The 19,256-nt window shown below is 39.5% G+C and overlaps 1 protein-coding gene across 1 annotated transcript in view; it reads left to right on the top strand.

The window, feature by feature from the left end:
- The window catches only part of LOC105456368 (hemicentin-2-like), a 189,365-nt gene that overhangs the window by 141,074 nt on the left and 29,035 nt on the right, over window positions 1-19,256 (top strand). Inside the window, exons 4-6 of the mRNA XM_011700337.1 lie at window positions 2,966-3,174; window positions 3,802-4,119; window positions 17,275-17,426. Of these exons, the coding sequence (XP_011698639.1) occupies window positions 2,966-3,174; window positions 3,802-4,119; window positions 17,275-17,426 (679 nt within the window). The remainder of the gene's footprint in view (window positions 1-2,965; window positions 3,175-3,801; window positions 4,120-17,274; window positions 17,427-19,256) is intronic.

Here is a 19,256-nt window from a genome sequence, read left to right as displayed (position 1 = left end):
GGGGGTGCTGGCGCTCGGTATACGAAGGGGATCGTAGGTCGTCGCTTGTTGTAAAGTCAGTTTAATCCTCGCCACGACGAGGAACTTTAAATTTAAAGGCGGCCGCCGTACTAAAACGTCTCCCCCCTTGGCCTCGCCCTAACGTCGTGGCCCTTCTCTCCTCGGACGGTATATATACCTCTCGCAGTAAAATATTTATTGCGTGACATCGTGTGCCCGCTTATCGTACGTACGCCAGACAGTTAAGGAAAGGAAACTGCGGGGTTACGTGGGGCATGATCGCGCATAGCTCTTTTCCAAGTGTTCCTCCTTCCCCCTCCCTCCCGGCTTTACACATGTATTCAATGTTCCGTTCGTGATGGGAGTAACTCGCATGTGACGTGCATCGCCGTCTCATCAAGATTTCCTCGCGCTGTAACTTATTCAAGAAGACGGAAGGAAGGGTACGCTTTTTCTCTCTCTCTTTGGTTAATTTTATTGATTTAACAAGACCCTTCGCAATCCCCGAAGATGATTGAATCCTACCTCGGTTATCTACATTGGTATACGGAGTTCATCATAGTTTTTCATTTACTTTGGAGAACGGAAGGGCCGAGGAGGGGGAGGGGCGGAGGGAGGGCTTAAACGATTGACTGCATTCTTCATGATATGAATATTTGTTCGCGATCGTAGATCTAGATCTCCGAGTTTCAATATTACTCCTGTAATATTGAACGCTCAGCGTCTTGATCGAACAAAACGCCCGGTAATATTTACAATCTCTCGGGCGGTCTTTCGCATTTTACCTTAATAGATAACACTTCGCAAAATCGAATCCACTCAATTCCATTCTACCTTCTCTCTTAGGAAAGTTTCAAGGCACTTAGACCCACCGAAGGCGACCTGGTGAAATTCCCTCCCTCGCGTGAGACTTGAAAGTGATCGATTTTTTAACGTATTTCGTAGTATTCGGCGTAGCGGACAGAGTAATGACTAAATAAAATGCGATGAAAGAGAGACGCGTTTTGCTTGCACTGATTTCAAGTGTCATCTTAAGATGTCATGATAAGCTGTCGAGAGTTTATTTTTATCAAAGTTAAATTACGATATTATTACGAGAATGGAAAATTAATTTTCAACACGAAAGCTATAAATGTTTCTTATCAAATGTTAACCGAGATCGCTGCACTCGTCTACTACACTCGACGTTTCGAGTTTGACGTGTACTCCGTTTACAAATAGATTTCGCGAACTGTAAAAAGAGATCGAGCGGCATAAGTTCATCTACGCTCTGCAATCTCCCGAGATAACGAAGAAACGAGGCTTGTCGGCGATGCCTTTCCGGAAAGTCTCGACGAATCAGCCTCTCAGAGGTCGTGATCGACGAGTCGGGTGAGTAGGCAGGCGACCGATCGATCTCGAGAGTCGTTTCGCCGTCGATGAACGCCGGGGGTTGAAGTCAGAAGACCGATATGGGAAAATCGCTTTTCAGGGTTATCGCGCGCGAGAAAAGTCGGTCGAACGTGTTATATCCACGGGTCGTTCTCTCTGGGCGCTGGGCGACGGCTCGTGGAACGTGCGCTCGACCTTTGCACCGTCACCACCACCACCATCACCTCCTCCTCCTCCCATCGTCCTGTCTACGACAACGAGGCGGGCGGGCAGCCGTTGGTGGCGCGTCACGGAAGCGCCCTCCTCGTCCACTGGAAGTGCGAAGTGGAAGAATTAAATCGTATTTCAACGTCAATGCCGTGGAAGCGAGCGCGCGAGGGCGGGGATAGCTTTGGGACTACTCAGTCACGAGCGAAAATCCGAACTCCCGTGCAGTCGCGGAACGCAATTTAACTTTCAGTCGCGCTCGCGAGGAGCCGTGAAGGGCTCTATGCCTGGCATTTCCTGCTCTCCCCTTCCCCTCTCCTCCCCCCTCCTCCCCCCGTCCTCCTCCTGAGGTACCTCCTCTTCTTTCGGTCTCCGCGCGAGGGTCTCTTATACGTCCCCAGACTGTCCCTCTAATCCGTCTCCCTTTGCTCCCGTTCCGCGGCTCCACCGCGCGGATGCTTAATATGCAATCACGCACTGAGAACGGCTCCCATGCGGCTCCGTACGCCGACACGACACGTCTGTGTCCAATCACCAGTCTCGGATCGCAGTTCCGCGAACGATTCTTCAGCGAAGCTGCCGTGCCTGTGCAGCGGTAAGGTCACATGCAGGCGTGAGACTCGACATCGCGGGCATCACGAACGACGAGCATAACGTAACCGGGGTTTAATCTTTTAGCCCACTATCCAAGTTAAACTTACGTCCGTTTCTAAAGCCTTTATTCGTGTAATGAGATAAGAAAGCGACACAGCGATTTTGTTAGATCTTGCGTGTCAAATATTTAATATGAGTACAAGATATTACGACATTAAACCGATGCAAATTGTGCTTATTAGAATTTTATATGTATACAGATTCGAAATCACTTTAGTGAAACAATTAGGGATATTTATAGTTAAAGGCATTTAATTTTATAATTGACGGGAAATCTTGAAGCGAATGTTGTACATTCGATTACAAGTGTTCAGGAATATGTACGTTCATTATTTACTTTGTAATTACAATATAATTCAATTCAATCACGACAAGCTTTTAACGACGCCAGGATGCAATCTCAATTGATGCTGCAATTACATGGCAAATTATGTAATTAAATTGGTACAATTTTTGGTATATGAATAACAAGCAAAACTGTAATTACCGGCGATAAACTGACTCTTATTACCGGACGCGCGTACCTATACCGTCGGAATCGTTCTAGCATTCTACGCCTATTAGCGAAAAACGTTGAAATTCCATATTATATAACCATCAAGCACCGATAATTAATTGCACGACCCGTATACGGGTATATAGTCATAATGCGCTGGTATCTCATAACAATTGCAAAACGACGGGGATCGTTACGGCTGAGTTACTGAGCAGAAAGCCAATCGATTTGTTGCAGCTTCGACGTTCGCGGCCGGCGGTACAGCAACGCCCGTCTTTGGTCGTCGCCCTCGGCATTGGGACCAAGAGCTTTTTTTGTCACGGCGACGAATCCGGCTCACCTCAGCATCGATCGGCTGGAGAGCACCGACGAGGGGATCTACCGGTGCCGGGTGGACTTCAGAAACTCGCCGACGCGGAAACAAAGGATGAACTTAACCGTTATAGGTGAGCGCATTGTATCCCGGTGAAACTCAATCAACCAGTGATCACGCAACAATTAAAGTCGGTCCTTTTGATCAGGGCGCGGTAATGGAGGTCGCGTCAAGTATCGGTGAGCAAGAAGCACCTTCGATCTCCGCGTTGCGGTGCCCCCGGTAGAACCGCTTTTATATACAATGTGTAATTTAACGTTGAATATAATCGTTCAATTTCGTCGGCGCGCTAAAGTTATCGCTCGCGCGCGCACGTGTTCGGTTTAGATATACATTTGCTCTCGATACATCTCTCCCTCGTCGTTGGGGCGTTGACTTACGAACTCGGCACTTTCCGGCGCATAAATTAATCTCGGCGTAAGCCGCGGTTTGCCCCGCAAACTGGGGGGGGAGGGGGTGAGAGAGAGAGAGAGAGAGAGAGAGAGCCGCCGCGGTAATATACTTCGTAACTATACGACCTGTTTTGCGGCCATTATAACAGTTAATTCCGCTACAACGCCAAAGTTGTGCCGGATTCCACCGCATCGACCGCATTACGTATCTCTCGCGCGCTGACTGTCGTTTTGCTAGACCGGCCCGGACGTGTCGATCGATTAGCGTTTCGCGTTTGGATTCTAACGACGCATTCTATTCCGCACAGTGCCTCCATCGAAGCCGGTAATATTGGATGGGGATACGAGGGCTGTTTGGGGCCTCGAGGAGCGGTACAACGAGGGGAGCGACGTGAACCTGATTTGCGAGGTCCGCGGTGGCAAGCCGCGCCCAAAGCTGACGTGGTATCTCGACAATACCGTGATAGACGAGTCCTATCACTACGATACCCAGCTCGAGTTAACGGTTAACCACTTGGCGTATCCGAAAATTGGGCGACAACACCTCCAGGCGAGGCTGATCTGTCAGGCCAGCAATACGAACTTGGTGCCGCCGCAAGCCAAATTGCTCGTCCTCGAAATGAACCGTAAGTCGTTTTTGACAAATCCTATTCTATATCCGTATTTCTATGTGCTTATTTGTGCTATACCTGACGAAACCGCTTGTATTGCAACTGCGTTGCTCGTCCGTTCTCGTCATTCGTTTCCTCGACTTTGCGTATACACGAGCCAATTTCGCGTGACACATTAAATTTACGGCGTGTTATATGCCGTAACCGCGTGTAATTCTAATTTGTAATGTTATGACAACGCGGCAACATTTGCCTTTCACGGTGACGTTCTATTAAATGACTTAATGGACGCGTCGCGCCACAAAAATATCAGCGTAATTTGGATCCCAGCATTACCAGGGTCGGTGATTACGTTAGCGTAGAATAGCGTGTCCAAAATAGTGTCTTAACATAAATAGAAGAGTGTCGAAAGAGCCTTCCATCGGGTAAAAGGCCGAGGATTACCGCTGAGTCAGCATGTCGATCATTTCGCGCAAAAGAAAGAAAAAAAAATGAAGGCCCCTCCTGGCGATGGTTAAAACGAATCGCCGATTACCCTAATGTACGTCCATATTATGAATGGCGATCAAGAAATGCTCCACTTGCGCGACCTACTTTGTCAATCTCCGTAATGTCGCATGTGCTCGGTGCAATGCGGCTTCTTATAAACACGTTTTTACGCGAATCGCAATCTATCAAATCGAGCGACCGCAGCCAGCCCAATTTGCTCCGAGAGAAAAAAGGATTATCTCAAAGTCGAAAAAATTGATAGATAAAACTTGTTAGCATTGTTACTAAGCATTTTATATAGACTAGTGCACTAGTTCTTAATAACGTATAGCGTCAAAATACGAAACCGCATTTACACACAGAAAGCACGATTTTATTGAAAGGTCTAAAAATTTTGCTGAAAAGAGATCTGAGAATAATTTTTTGTTGAATCATTAATATAATTTGTTGGAATGTTAAAACTGATAAGCATTTCTATAAAACGTTTTGATATTTTAGCAATCATTTTGACTTTTGCACAAAATTATTTTGATTATTGAACAAAAATTATTTTCAGATCTGGATTCAACAAAATTGTTCTTTCCGTGCGCGTGTACCATTAAAACGTCTTTTTTTTTCTTTGCGACACGTTTTCATTTTCGATAATCACTCCGCAGCGGAATGTAACAAATTATTGTTTACATTCTCTAACATTTTGCATATTATATATATATATATATATGTATACGTATAACGCAGCCGTTAAACGTAAATGTGCCCAGTGGACGTAAAGTGCTGCACATACGTAGTTCCATGTAATCATTAATGTAAGTACGCAATTATCGCGTGCATAACGAGCTACGAGAGTTCTCCATTTGCGCGTCGAGGTAGACATGGAATTACAAGTTGACGCGCGTATTTTCGCGAAGCGAAAAAAACATTTAACCCATCACGTCTCGCTATATTTTTTTTCTATACGTATAGGGATATCTTCCCGAATCGTCGTTTATTTTCTCTTCACGTATAGCGATCGCCGCTTTTGTATAAATTCGCTGACCCTCGACGGCGTTAATACAATGCCGGCCGCAGGTGTAAGCGTGCGGATTATAATTCATTCCGACAACCCTCGTTTGTCAAGTACGAAATCTCTTCACCGCAACCTCGCGACCTTCGAGATCCCGTATGGAGATCGGCGTACGCTGCACTGACGGCGTTATCTATCGACAGAATCTGACATTGCCTATATATATGAGGAAGCGAATTCGCGGGAAGTCTATATAGCTGCAGGATGGAGACCGATGTAGATCGGCGTTTCGCTTCCGTGTTGCCACGCGGTGCGGTTTTAGGCTGCTCCCCGTATATCGCGCACCGTTGGCCGAACCGGCAGCGGCTCGACGATCACACACAGAAGGGTACATGCACACCGCGCCGAAGGCCTTTTCACGTGGTCCTACAGCCGGGCCAAGGTTCATTCACGTGCTGAACCTATTAGTCGTCCGGACGAGAGATTGGGAGATGGAGATAACGGTAACGCCTCTCGCAAGACGGATCAGTGAATCGCGTGCCTCCCGGTCCGCAGCTTCGATTCCGTGTTCCCACGTGAGAGCCCACTTGGCGTGCGACAGCGCGCGTATCCGTGTATATAGGTACGGAGCGGCCGTTGTTGTCGGCGTCGTCGTCGGTCGATAGACGTGACGTGGAGTCGAAAACGCCCGCGCGCACGTGCACACGTGCGTGTGCGTGCGTGCGTGCGCGCGCGCGCACACGTCCGTGCAGGGCGCGTTAATCGCGCCGTATGGATGTCCCGCTGCGTGGGTGGGTGCGCGTTTACGAAGGTAAGAAGGTACTCGCACGCAGGACGCGCTCTGAGATATCGCGCGTAAGTGGCGGCTGATGGAGAGGCTTCGACTCGTATAATGACCCAGTAACGTCGTGCGTCAGACAGGGAGGGAAAACGCGAGGATCGCGGAAGGGCGGGAAGAAAACTATTCGAATCGGCGCGACGGCGCGCGGCGGCGATAACGTTAATGTAAACACGCGTAAAAGCATTAGTGCTTGACGGAGCTGCAAAAGGCGCTAATTCGTCGGCCGATTGATCTCGCCGATCGCACCGTTGCACGCGCGCACACACCTCTGGTTCGACAACCTTAACGTCGTTAACCTTAAGGGAGAATCGCGCGGATTAACCGGGTGTTTCACGATACCCGCCGCGGCGCACGCTAACACCATTTTAATAACGTGGCTAAATAATATAGTATAAAGAAAAATTGTATAAAATCGAAATATAACTACCTCGTTCTCTGGATGTATCAATTTTATTAGGAGGTTAACCTTTAAACCACTATATCGGTCTCACAGACCGCTATTAAAACGTTATTTGTCAACAATTTTCCTACTTGTCACCATTTAAATATATTTTATTTCTATTGTACACAAGATTTTTTGTTAACCCTCACATTAAAACAGTTTTCCTTTTCTCCATCAACAAGTATTCAGAAAATATACATTTTTATTATAATTAACTTATAAAATTAGCGGAAGTATGATAGCGGTCTGTTAAACCGACATTGTGGTTAGTGTGATTTTTTTGGACATGGTGGTTTTAAGGTTAATTCTTCGTTGATCAGTACAGCTTTGCCATAATGAACTACATCTTTGCGTTTAAGACGCGAGAATGCCTTCGAAGATACGACATTTGTCGTAGGAGTCTGTGCTCGCATTTTAATATGAATCATATTCTAATAAAATTTTAATTTCTCGTCTCTAACAAAAATAATAGTTTCTTATTTCGAACGTATCATTTTATGTAAAAAAAAATCCTCTCTAAAAAAGGCGTGTTAAATCGAAATTTGCATCTATCGAAGTGTTTGAAGTCTCTTACTCGCGAGTCTGATTGATTTTCTCATTGCGCTTACTTTGCGAGCAGCTGTCATTATGGCATGCTATCATTTTGACAGTTGTGTAACGAGAAGTTAATATTGTAATACAACGTAATACATTTAAACAAGTAAGAAGAAAGTTAAGAACGAAAAGCGCGCGTCTGTGATGTTTAGTAATTATTAGATATATGAGAGATGGCTAATGGAAAAATGGCCTAAAATTAAAGACACAATAGTAGTAGTTATCTGGAAATATAGCAATTTTAAATTAATAATTATCGTATTTTGTATTTTGAATACAATCATAATCGTTTTGGAAAGATCATAATGAAGATTTTGGAAAGATTGTAATTAAAATTAAGAGTATATTCTAATCTAGATTTTATTCTATATAAAAAATGCAAATATAATAACTATGAAACCTCAATATCATCTGGGTAAAATTTCATTGAAATTGAATAATATCTTCAGATTCTTGTTTCGAACAATTCTTACACGAATCAATTTCAAAAGTTGTTCCGCTTTATAAATATTTTTTAAACAATTTTTATTTTTGCCGCCAGCACGGCATTCTATAAAAATGTGTCGTGCTGATAATTTTCGATACTTTTGACGATAATTCTTGATTGTTCTGAACAATTCTACGCGAATAAATCATTTTCCAAACTTGACCTGCCTTATAAACATTTTTAAACAATCTTTAATTTTGCCGTCACTCTACGAAAATGTATAGTGCTGATAATTTTCGATACTTTTGGCGATAGTTCTCGATTGTTTCGATCAATTTCTACGTGAATAAATCATTTTCCAAAGTTGAGTCTTATAAGCATTTTTTATTCTATTAATTATTTCACAATGACGTTATGTATCACATATTGCCTAATCAAATTAACAAGAAAATTAGATACTTTTTAATTACGTCCTATTAATAAATGAGATTTTATATGCATGAAATAAATACAGTTAACACAAAGATGTTACATGCATCATTGCTGAAACGATAAAATTGAATGATAATTGAATGAACTATTACTTACTTATTACATAAGTCGCACCTAATTTTATTAATATATAAATAAATAAGTAATCTTACATACATACAATAGCAATACAAATTTAAATATATTAATATTAAAAAATTCTTATATGCATTATTAAATGTATTAATAAATACCTATATTATATATACATATGTATATATATATAATTAATTAATTATTAATAAATAAAGATTATTGATAATTCTTGAATGTCTTTATTTGAAATTATATAGTTGTTATACAGAATAGTAGAATAACACAGAAATTCTCTCTTCTTTTTTATAAATATATTAGAAAAATAGGGCCATGGTTAAATATAAAGAAGTGTTCAGCGATATTATGATTTTAATATCATTATTCTGGCATATTTGGTAAATATGGTCCAGGACTAAGAGCTCTCTTATTTTAAAGTCTAAGCACAGATTTTGGCCTACGTCTGCCATTCGAAGGTGAACATGTATATTTAACAAAGCAATCATTATTAATTTGACATTAAAACATTTAAAATATATAAATTAGAGATGTGTTATTTGACATTAAAAATTTATATTAATTAATATTACGAATGCACCATTACACTTATCTATTTTACATAGTTTACGTCAGAATATATACATTTACTTTTAACACAAGTACTTGAGTACATTCTTATTTTCATAAAATAAATATTATAAAATATTAATATAAAATAAATTATATATATTTTATATATATATATCCGACCGTATATGTGGTTTAACAATAGAAATTGAGAGAAGGCCAACAAACGGTCATAGTGTAGAATCTTGGTACTTGCTATAATAATTCTGTGTGACTTTATATACATTTTCTAATTTCTAATTATTTTTGCTATTACTACAAATCGATTTTAGTTTAGTTAATAATAAGTAGGGTCATTCAGACACGAAGAATATTTTGCTGCGTAATAGCTATAAACAAGTATGTATTTTCAAATATTGTGTAAATTTTCATTTTTAAATTGCATGAGTACAAAATTAAATCATATAGTTCTATATTTGCAACGAGGAATCTTTCTAAATCCTATGTGTGCACACATAACTGCAGGCCCGCCGCAACAATCATAGTCATGATTGCACTGAAAAGCATTGTGCGAGATTATTATCTTGCACACAGATATAAAACATTTTCTTATAGTCTCAATAAGATTATATATGAATTACGCATAGAAAATAGAACATGAGTTACAAATTTTTGTAATTTTATCATTGTTTTCTTTTTCTTTATAATGCGAAAAATTATTATCTTTTACAAAATATATTTAAATACAGGCATACCGATAGGCCTACAGTTGCTTCCTTGAGAAGGAGCCACAGCAATCATAGCAATAACGAAAATAGTGAAAATAACGAATTTTATTTTGCCAATATTTTCTGTAATTATTATTTCTTATAATATATCTACAAAACATCTTTGATACGCGCATGCGATATAATATAATATTATGATAATACTTTTATAAAAATTAGCATTTTAATTTCACGTTATTTTTAAATGACAAAACTAATGAAACAAAAAATATTTTATTATTAATATAATATCAATAGTTTTATATAAATTTATATTTATTTTATATAAATAATTTATTATCTATTAATTTGGATTCTCAATTTTTAATTTAAAAAATTAGATAAATGTTAAAACTTACCGTTTTTCTTGGGGAGCAAATCGATTGTGCAGGTCGTACGGTACTTTGTAATCGCAACTGATCAATTCTCTCTCTAAACCTTCAACGAGTATTTATACTTCATGTTGCGATGACTTGTGCGATGAAAAATACCGCAAGTGTATGTAAGTGTATGTAATTGTTTACATTATCTGCTGTTTATAAGGAAAGTTTAGAGAGACAAGATTATATTCTTGCATCTTTAATTCGAATTATTAATGAGATGAACCGATTGTTGTAAGTAAATATGCAATTTTTACATATTGTTTTGCAAAGCAACTGTGTGTTTTCTTTACACGAATTGATTCATCTCATTATTCTGTACATAAAAGAATTAAGATAGTTGGAGATATTTTATACTTTATGTTGATTAATGGCATGAATATTAAATATCTCGTAAAGCATTGATTTTTCAATAATTTTACCTTAATACTTTATATGTACAATAATTAGACGGATCATATTATTTAAAAAATCCTTTCATTCCATTTAAAAAAGTAGACTGACCTCCATGTGACTTTAAAAAATCAATTTTTGAGAAAAATTGATTTTATCATTATTTGTCTCCTTCTATGTCCTACAACTTTTGTTTGAAACATTTTTGTTTGTGGTCTCAGTTTTCAAGATATTCGGTTGGATAGAGTAAAACGAATCACCCTGTATACTTTTTGAACATGAAGAAAAAAATAGTGTCCTAGTCAAATACAAAGAAGCATGGAAAAAGAGCCATATTAGTATGATATCTTCATTTAATTATATGTTCTATTCTTTTTTATACAAGTTAATAAAAAAAAAATAGTGCCGCGGAGTCAAACATAAAAAAACCTAAAAAAAGTGCGATATATGGCGACACTCCTTTATCTCCACCTCCAGATTTTTGGCTTGGCACACATATGTTAGCACATGTGTTTCACACATTCCAGATTTGCACAGAAATCGCTAGTGGAAAATAAAAAGGATAGCAGAGATGAGAAATGTATTTATTTATTTACCTACATACATTAAATTATCATCAAGTAAATATATTTAAATGTAAATATATATAAATGTTTTTAATCGTGAAAGTTCCGCAGAAATTCCTAATATATACATCCTACAACGATAAAAATATGACAATCCCTGGAAGAAGAAAATATATCTGTGACTTTTGCAGACGCTTTGATATCTTCCTATGTTAATTTTATTCTCTACATGAAGCAAAAAACGAATGTTTTATATCTGTGTATATAAATTTATCTATTACGGTTCCTTGAAATCACAGGCCGATGTTTACGATTGCTTTTGTTTCAAGGAATTGCATGCGATAGTTATGCAAGGGGGTAGTTCGCACAAACAACTAATCCTATGCCAAGCATAAATAATCAGACGGTATATGTAACTAGTAGATAGCGGGTATACTCTTGTATGCAAATAATTTCGTATATTCCCGCGGGTGATGCCTATTAATTCATACATTGCGATGCATGCCGAATTCGCTCGATAGAACAAATAATAATAATAAGCATGCGTGTCCACGTTCCCGCCTGTTCGAATGCGTATCAATTCATTCTTAATTACCGCCACATGAATCATCTTGAAATTTTAATGAGCTATTAAACGCCTTTGAACAATAAATTATCCCCTTTCATCAAGATCTAACCCCTCGCCATTCGAAAAGTTTATCTCGATCGAGTGAGATTGATGGAACGAGATTCCGCGCGTTTCTTGTTTCATTCTAAAGGCTAAAAGATTCAAGTTTATAATTAAAAACTTTTTAATTAGAAAAATTTAATTTGTGATTTCGTTATACGTAACAACAGATAAATTAAGGGCTAAAACTCTTGTGTAAGTGACATTTCACAACGGTATCGCGCTGTTGTTCGTAGCGAGATTCAATCGGCGAGAATGTGAAAAATAAGTGAGTGGGTACGGAACACGTGACGCGGCTGGCGTGACGAAAGCTCTCGGAGTGGTCCGGGAGTGTCTGTGGCGTGGCATGCAAATGCGCTTTGTTCATAAATTTTTCGCAACGGCGAAACAAGCAGCGCGGGAGGGGACGCGTTTTCTGCTGCGGCGCTTGACAATTCGTGCCGACGCGACGCGACGCGACGCGACGCGACGGTTAAGAATTAAAGTCGGTATCAATGTGATAAACGAGCTCGCTAGACTTGCCAATTGCAATTGCACTAATTCGTATCCGGTCGTGCGTGCATCGGCGCAGCGCATGCATGCACACGCACACACACGCACACATACACGCACACACGAGCACGTACCTTCGCGGACGCGTGTGCGCGCGACGTTCATTCGTGCGTGGTCATGCGCGCCGGAAACTGTTTGCTTGATAATAATTAATAATCCCAGCTGGGTCGCGTCGTTTTCATGACGCGCGAGGACATCATCGTCATTCATCAAGGAAGCTATCTCGACTTCGTTCCCCGATAAGACCGGGAGATTTCTACTCGTGCGCTTTTCGTCGTCGACGCACGGTTTCTCGGGCAGGGGGGAGGGGGAGGGGAGAAAGCATTGATTTCGGTCGGCGCGGTCGAGAATCGCGCCGCGCCGCGCTTTCCGACGGAGCAGGTGGCCGCTCAACCGCCTGGAAATAAATGGGAAGGTGCGAAGAGCGCGCCCGGGTTTGATAAGTGCGCTGCCGCGCCGCGCCGCGTAGGCCGGGGGCGTCGGCTCGTAGAGGGAATTATTCGAACAAAACGATAACGCGACGGTAAACACGCGTGAAACTATTAAGGCTCGGCCCGCGGCGAGCGTTAATTCACGGACGTTTGTTCGCCGGTATACGCAAATGGCATCGCGCCGCGCGGCGCCTCGATAATACGCGAGTAAAACTTGGATGAGTGCGCATTACGGTTAACGATAAAAGGGACTCTTGAGGTGCGAAGAAAGAAAACGACGCGCATTATACTTCGTCGTATATTGTGCACCCAAAAAAAAAAAATTTTAATATTATAGTGGAATCCGCTAAATCTCAGAGGATTTTATTCTTGTATATGGCCTCAAGAGGATGGCCTCTGAAATTAAGAGGAAAATATTCTGTGCACAATATTCTAATAGTTATACGTCTTGCATTATACAGTACAAATTTTGTACTGTAAATCTATATTTATGATTCATATTTTTATACAGTAGTTTTTCAGTATTTGCAATAAATAACGGAACGCAGCTTTACTGGATCTATGTTTTCGCAAATGCAACGCAACACTTCAATCAATCGTCACAGCAGAACGCAGCGATACATTGCTTTTCGTGTTACTTATATCGCACGTAAGAGGGCTTGAAATAAACATATTTCTCTTAATGCAAGAAGAAAAGCGAAAAATAATATCTAATAGATTTTAAATGAACAATTCACTTTATTGGAAGAGGAATACTCTTTCTGCAAAAGTTTTCGCTTAGAATATGGGATTAGAGAAAATTTCACTTTATAAATAGAATATATTTTTTGGGTGTGACGTTGTGAGGAGGTTGATTGATTGACATGCTGAATTGAGTGCGACATTTTTTAGACATAAGAATATGTATACAATCTTCGAGATTTTCATTCATGCCTCCTGCGGGATGTCCCGCGCGGCTTTTATCGTGCGCATCCCTTTCGTCCTGAATTTTCGAGCGAAGAGTCGTCGTGAGCAGCTGTGTTAACAAGGCCCGCTTGAGGAAAATAACTTGAAGCCAAGCGTGCGAACACGATATCCGAAACGACTGATAGAGTGGAGCAATTTGTCAAAGCTGTCGGCGATCGCTGAATTACGAATGACAATAGAACCGCAATGTCGAAGGGTTGATTTCCGGATATCGTAGCGAGAATCAACCATCGCTACTCGTTCAGGCAATTGCACGCCGGCTTTGCGTGCTTTTGTTCTAATTGAACGTCGAAAATAGATACAATCCCTTCCCCTCGCCGGTGTGGCACCGTGAGGCGCGATCACGATCGACGTACACGCGATGCCCCGGCCCGGCGCGGCGCATCGAGTGATGCCCCCGTCGATACAATCTGTGCCATCGCTGCTGTCGGACCCTCATACGTATTTCAGACCCACCTTGCGCGAAACTAAGCTATACTCTCGAACGTGATCGCGCTCTCTCGAGAGACATGTTTTAATTAAAACCTAATCCCTCCCGAAATGTCTACTCGGAATAGGTTGCTGCATATACCGATTCTTTAGTGTGTGCGCGCTGAGTAAAGCGATTTCCGCTACTAAATCATATTATCCCTCGCGATAATAAAGCTGATCAAAATGGACTCGTGATCGTAGTGATGAGCGGACGCGGAAGTTGATTACACGATTGAACGAAAGTTTCTCTATAAGTGCAGCAAATGTATGGCGCGAGGGTCATCAGACTCTATTCGTAGACAGGGGCAATTGTGCGTGTGTGCGTCAGCACGAGGGCACCGAGTGAAACGGAGGAACCAATTTCAGAGAAGTGGCTACCAACTAATGGCAATTAGGGGTTGTACGAATGGTTAGCCGTGGCGACGCATGAGCTTGCGTTGGAATTTACGAGGACAACCATGTGACACCGACGTTACATTATGAATTGGCTATATTTGATTGCTTTCGATCGATATAAATATCAAGTAATTGCTACAAGCGAATAAGATATCATAAAACGTACGCGAATATACGAGGGTTGTACCACACAATTTTTTTCTACATTTATATATTTATAAGAATACACGGAAAGAACAATTTTGCTGAATCCAGATCTGAAAATAATTTTTGTTCAATAAGCAAAATTATTTTGTGCGAAAGTCAAAATGATTGCTAGAATATCAAAACGTTTTATAGCAATACTTCTCAATTTTAACATTCCAACAAATTATTGTGGTGATTCAATAAAAAATTATTTTCAGATCTGTTTTTAGCAAAATTTTTAGGTCTTTCAATAAAATCGTTCTTGCCGTGCGTATTTATTCGAAATAGTTGCAATTTGGTGACAATATAAAAGAATGTTTCTTTTAACGTACTATTTTTTTTATATAGTCTCTCCATTAACTTGTACGGCCTTATACGCCAGCGTGAAACAAGTGCATATGTATTCCCTGCCGGTACCAGCTCTTGTCCGGTGCACGTAACCACGTTTTCATTGCATGAATTACGCTCTCCTCATCTTCACACACTAAAGTGTGTCCCACGCAAAGCTTCTTTAAGAGTCCCAAAGAGAGTCTGAGGGGACCTGATCCGGGCTGTAGGGTTGAACAATGTTGCCCCATCCACCTTACAACTCAGATGTGGCCTCCCCTCCCTCTGACTTCCATCTCTTAGGAGCCTCTTAAAGAAGCTTTGCGTGAGACTCACTTTGAAGACGATGAGAGCGTAATTCTTGCAGCGAAAATGTGGTTACGTGTAGGACTGGTATCGGCAAAGAGTACATGCACTTGTTTCACGCTGGCATAAGGTCGTTCAAGTTGATGGAAATTATATAGAAAAAAATAGTACGTGAAGAAAAGAAACATTTTTTTTATATTGTCAACAAATTGCAACTATTTTGAGTAAATATATTCTGAGAAAAAAATTGTGGAGTATTTTTGAACAATCTTCGTATTAATGTATATAGACTTCGTATAAGCGAAGTAATTTTGTAATTGTAGAATTATGTCTTTCTAATAAATATGATAGCTATTCGTTACATGATATTAGGATCAAAAGTGAAATTATTTAAAAAGCAAAGTATTTAAAATTTAGATTTGATAATCGATAATCAACAAAAAATCGCCAAGAGTTAATATTTATATATTTTATTTATTTATATATATTTTAAGAATAATATTTTTTAAATTTATCTGTTAATTATTTTTAGATAATCGCGTGTTTTTTACATCTGTGCGGTCATGTCATCTAATATAGAAAGATATTATAATTTTAGACACAAATAGTATTTATAATCTGTGTAACCTTGAAATTAAAATAGATTGAGCTAAGGCTAACATTAGTGACGCAGATTAGTCACGTACCTACAACAATACGATTACAATTTTCCATTGATATTTTGATACTTGAAAAATATTTACTGTTTTGTGCCGTTTGTGCCATTTAGTATCAACGTTATTGGAACTCTACTCTTATTCTACATATAGCAGACCACAAAATTTCCGCAAAAGTGGAGCTTGAAATAATCATAATAAAATTAATTACTCTCAGTTATAAAAAAAGTGCAAAGGGCTATGAATTTTTCATAGCAAAGATAAAGAAAACGTTTTATATGTATTTCAGTAACACAAAGAATGAAGATAAGCAGCAACAAAAATAAGATGAATGACACACTGTTTTATATTTAATACGCTTATTTTCTTTTTAATCTTATGATTGCAGACTTTAATTTTAGGAATCAGTACGATTCTCTCGTGGATTTGAAAATAAAATAATTAAAATGTATCCCCGTACCGCGCGAAGAGCAAGATTTTAATCGCGATTTTTGAGCGATCCACATGGTTCTTTAATCCTTTTGTCGCACGCGAACTCGTTCAGTTTGCCAGGCGACGAAATTTCGGAATAATTTCACGAATACGTTTTCCAGCTTCCCTCGGAATTAGATAGCCCGGTTTCGTCGTTATTCCGACCGTTTAATCTTATTCTCGGATTTTTCCCCGGTCCGAGCGCTTTTGTAGTAACGAAGAGCCGATTTTCACGATTTCACTCGGCGGGCAACTTCGAAACAGTAGCGATCCGAAATAAAGTTGATTAAATTAAGATCCGCCATAGCAGAAACTTGGCTGCGCTCGTAGAGACGATGCTTAACGATATAATTTTACCTTCGCAATGTGCATCTTTTTTTTTTTAAGTGGCACAATAAAGGGAGAAAAATGAGAATTACAAGTACAATAGAATCTCTCACATTGTATAAGACACATTATGTTTTTTATGTACAAGCGCATCTGCTTTTTGAAATGACAGAACGTCTCTATGAATAGTAAATGTACACATACACGACTATACGTTGCATGCAAATTACATTTTGTTTTCCGTCGAAAAAATAGGCTTTTCCGCTTATTAAATTGGAGTGAAACTTTTTTCGCAAATAGAAAAGCCTGAAAAATAAAGCGTTCTATATAGTTTACTGTAATCACACGAAAACAACACATATATTTTTTTCATTGTTGCAGTAAAACCGTTGATAGTTCAAATCCTGACGAAGGAAACGAAGGTTTCAGCAGACAAAAATTACGATGTGGAATGTCGATCGAGCGGATCACGGCCAAGCGCGGTGATTACTTGGTGGAAGGCAAACAAGCCGATCATTTCGGAGATTACAAACGTAAGTAATTTGCTTATATATTGCATGTAAATTATGTGATGAGAAAAAATGTGTAATAAATAATGTGCTGTACAGCGGAATGAAAATAGACATCATTCTAAAAGTGGCTGCGTTATTTAAATGCGAAAGGGAGGGCAAACATTCTTGGCCATATTCGATAAAGAGTACTTCTCTCAAACTTTTTATTTGAAAATGTTAAACGTCGACACTCAGTCTGTAACTTGCCGATGAAAGCAAATTTATAATGCTCTTATTATAAAATGATGCGAATAAAATTGATTGACTAAATTCAAGCATTGGACTTGCGGTATATAAATCTTTTTCTTGATTTTGCAGAAATATTTTAAACAATTCTTATTTCAGTAAGTCTATTACAACGTAAAGTGGAGATTATCTTTTTCATTACATGTATTAAATTTGCTAGACGACATCTTGATCGGATTAACATTGCGACTATCAACTACGCAGATATACTATGGATTCAATAATATATAATTTTACGAGCGATTTTCGGAATCTCAAAGTGTTCGATCTTGGGTGACAAAAAAAGTCGGCAGAATTGCTTACGCATCCTGCGAAAGAGAGTGTAGAGTTGATCCAACGATTCGTCTCTCGAGTACCCTATAATTCGGTAAAAGTTGCGCCGAGTGTTTTTATGTTGCCTCCCGCCGTCCGCGTCGCGTCGTCGGCCGGATGCGAACATTCGTGTCGTCGGGACCTGAAAACGGTTAGCGGAAAAGCATTGCTGAAGTGCGCCGCACAATTCGGGGGAAAATTCTTGAATTCGACGTCCCGTAACTTGCCGCAGTTTACGACGATTCGTCCAGAAGTTAGGATGCAGTTATTTCGTTTTTCTTGCGGGCGACTTCTCGCGCTCCCTTCCCCCTCCTCATCTCCCCCCGTTCCTCTGATGTTCGTCGTCGCGTCGTCTCGATCCTCGACGTACCTCCTTCCGTGGTGACAGAGAAAGCACAGAAGTTCGCGAACGATCCAGTGGATCTTCGCTTGATAAACTTTCGAGCCTTAACTTTCTTTTCTTATTTTCGACGTATAGATGCTGCCGTTCACCGCCCGTAGCACGAAATGTTTCAGTAATACCTGAGAACGCTAAATTTTTTAAACGTTTCCCCCAAATACAACTGCCCTTCTTTAACTTCAGCGAGCTATTTATTCCGCGAATTCGTGTCGTGCGCATTCGCGAGTTTGTCTCTCTTATATTCTTTTTTTTTTCATATTAAAAATATTACCATATACGCTCGATATTGTATCGAATCAATAAATAACGATCGTTTTTGTCATCGTTTCTGAATTAATGCAACACCGTCGGTAGTCATTGAAGTTTAACAATTGAAATGGCAAATATGAAACATTCATCCGTGTCTTTGTGATCATTAAATGATATAGTATCTATAACGCATATTCATGATGTTATAATATTCAAGATAATTATGCATAGATATTAAAGCGACATGCAAACCGGTCGATACTGTAGCTGTGGTTTGTTAACAGTAATAAAGCAATAAATGATAATTTCGCCATTCACATATATATTCGCGCAGATGAAACAGCACATAACGTAATTGATCCTAATAATGTAAGTTTCCGTAGTAAAATATTAACAATTCCGTCTAGCATTAGAATTCTTAATAACTTTATAAATGAGAGTGTTATGAGATACCGAGTTCATTTTATGTAATTGTCGGAAGAATTAAAAAATGTAACGGAACGGTTATTTTGAGTAGAATTTAAGACACTATATAAGATACTGAAATGTAAAATCCAAGTTGAATGTACTTTTTTTCTGAAAATTAAAAAAATTTCAAAAAAAAG

The sequence above is a fragment of the Wasmannia auropunctata genome, unplaced genomic scaffold (assembly GCF_000956235.1).
Source record: "Wasmannia auropunctata unplaced genomic scaffold, wasmannia.A_1.0 LD335709.1, whole genome shotgun sequence".
Lineage (NCBI taxonomy): Eukaryota > Metazoa > Arthropoda > Insecta > Hymenoptera > Formicidae > Wasmannia > Wasmannia auropunctata.
This window is presented reverse-complemented; position numbering and strand designations above follow the sequence as displayed.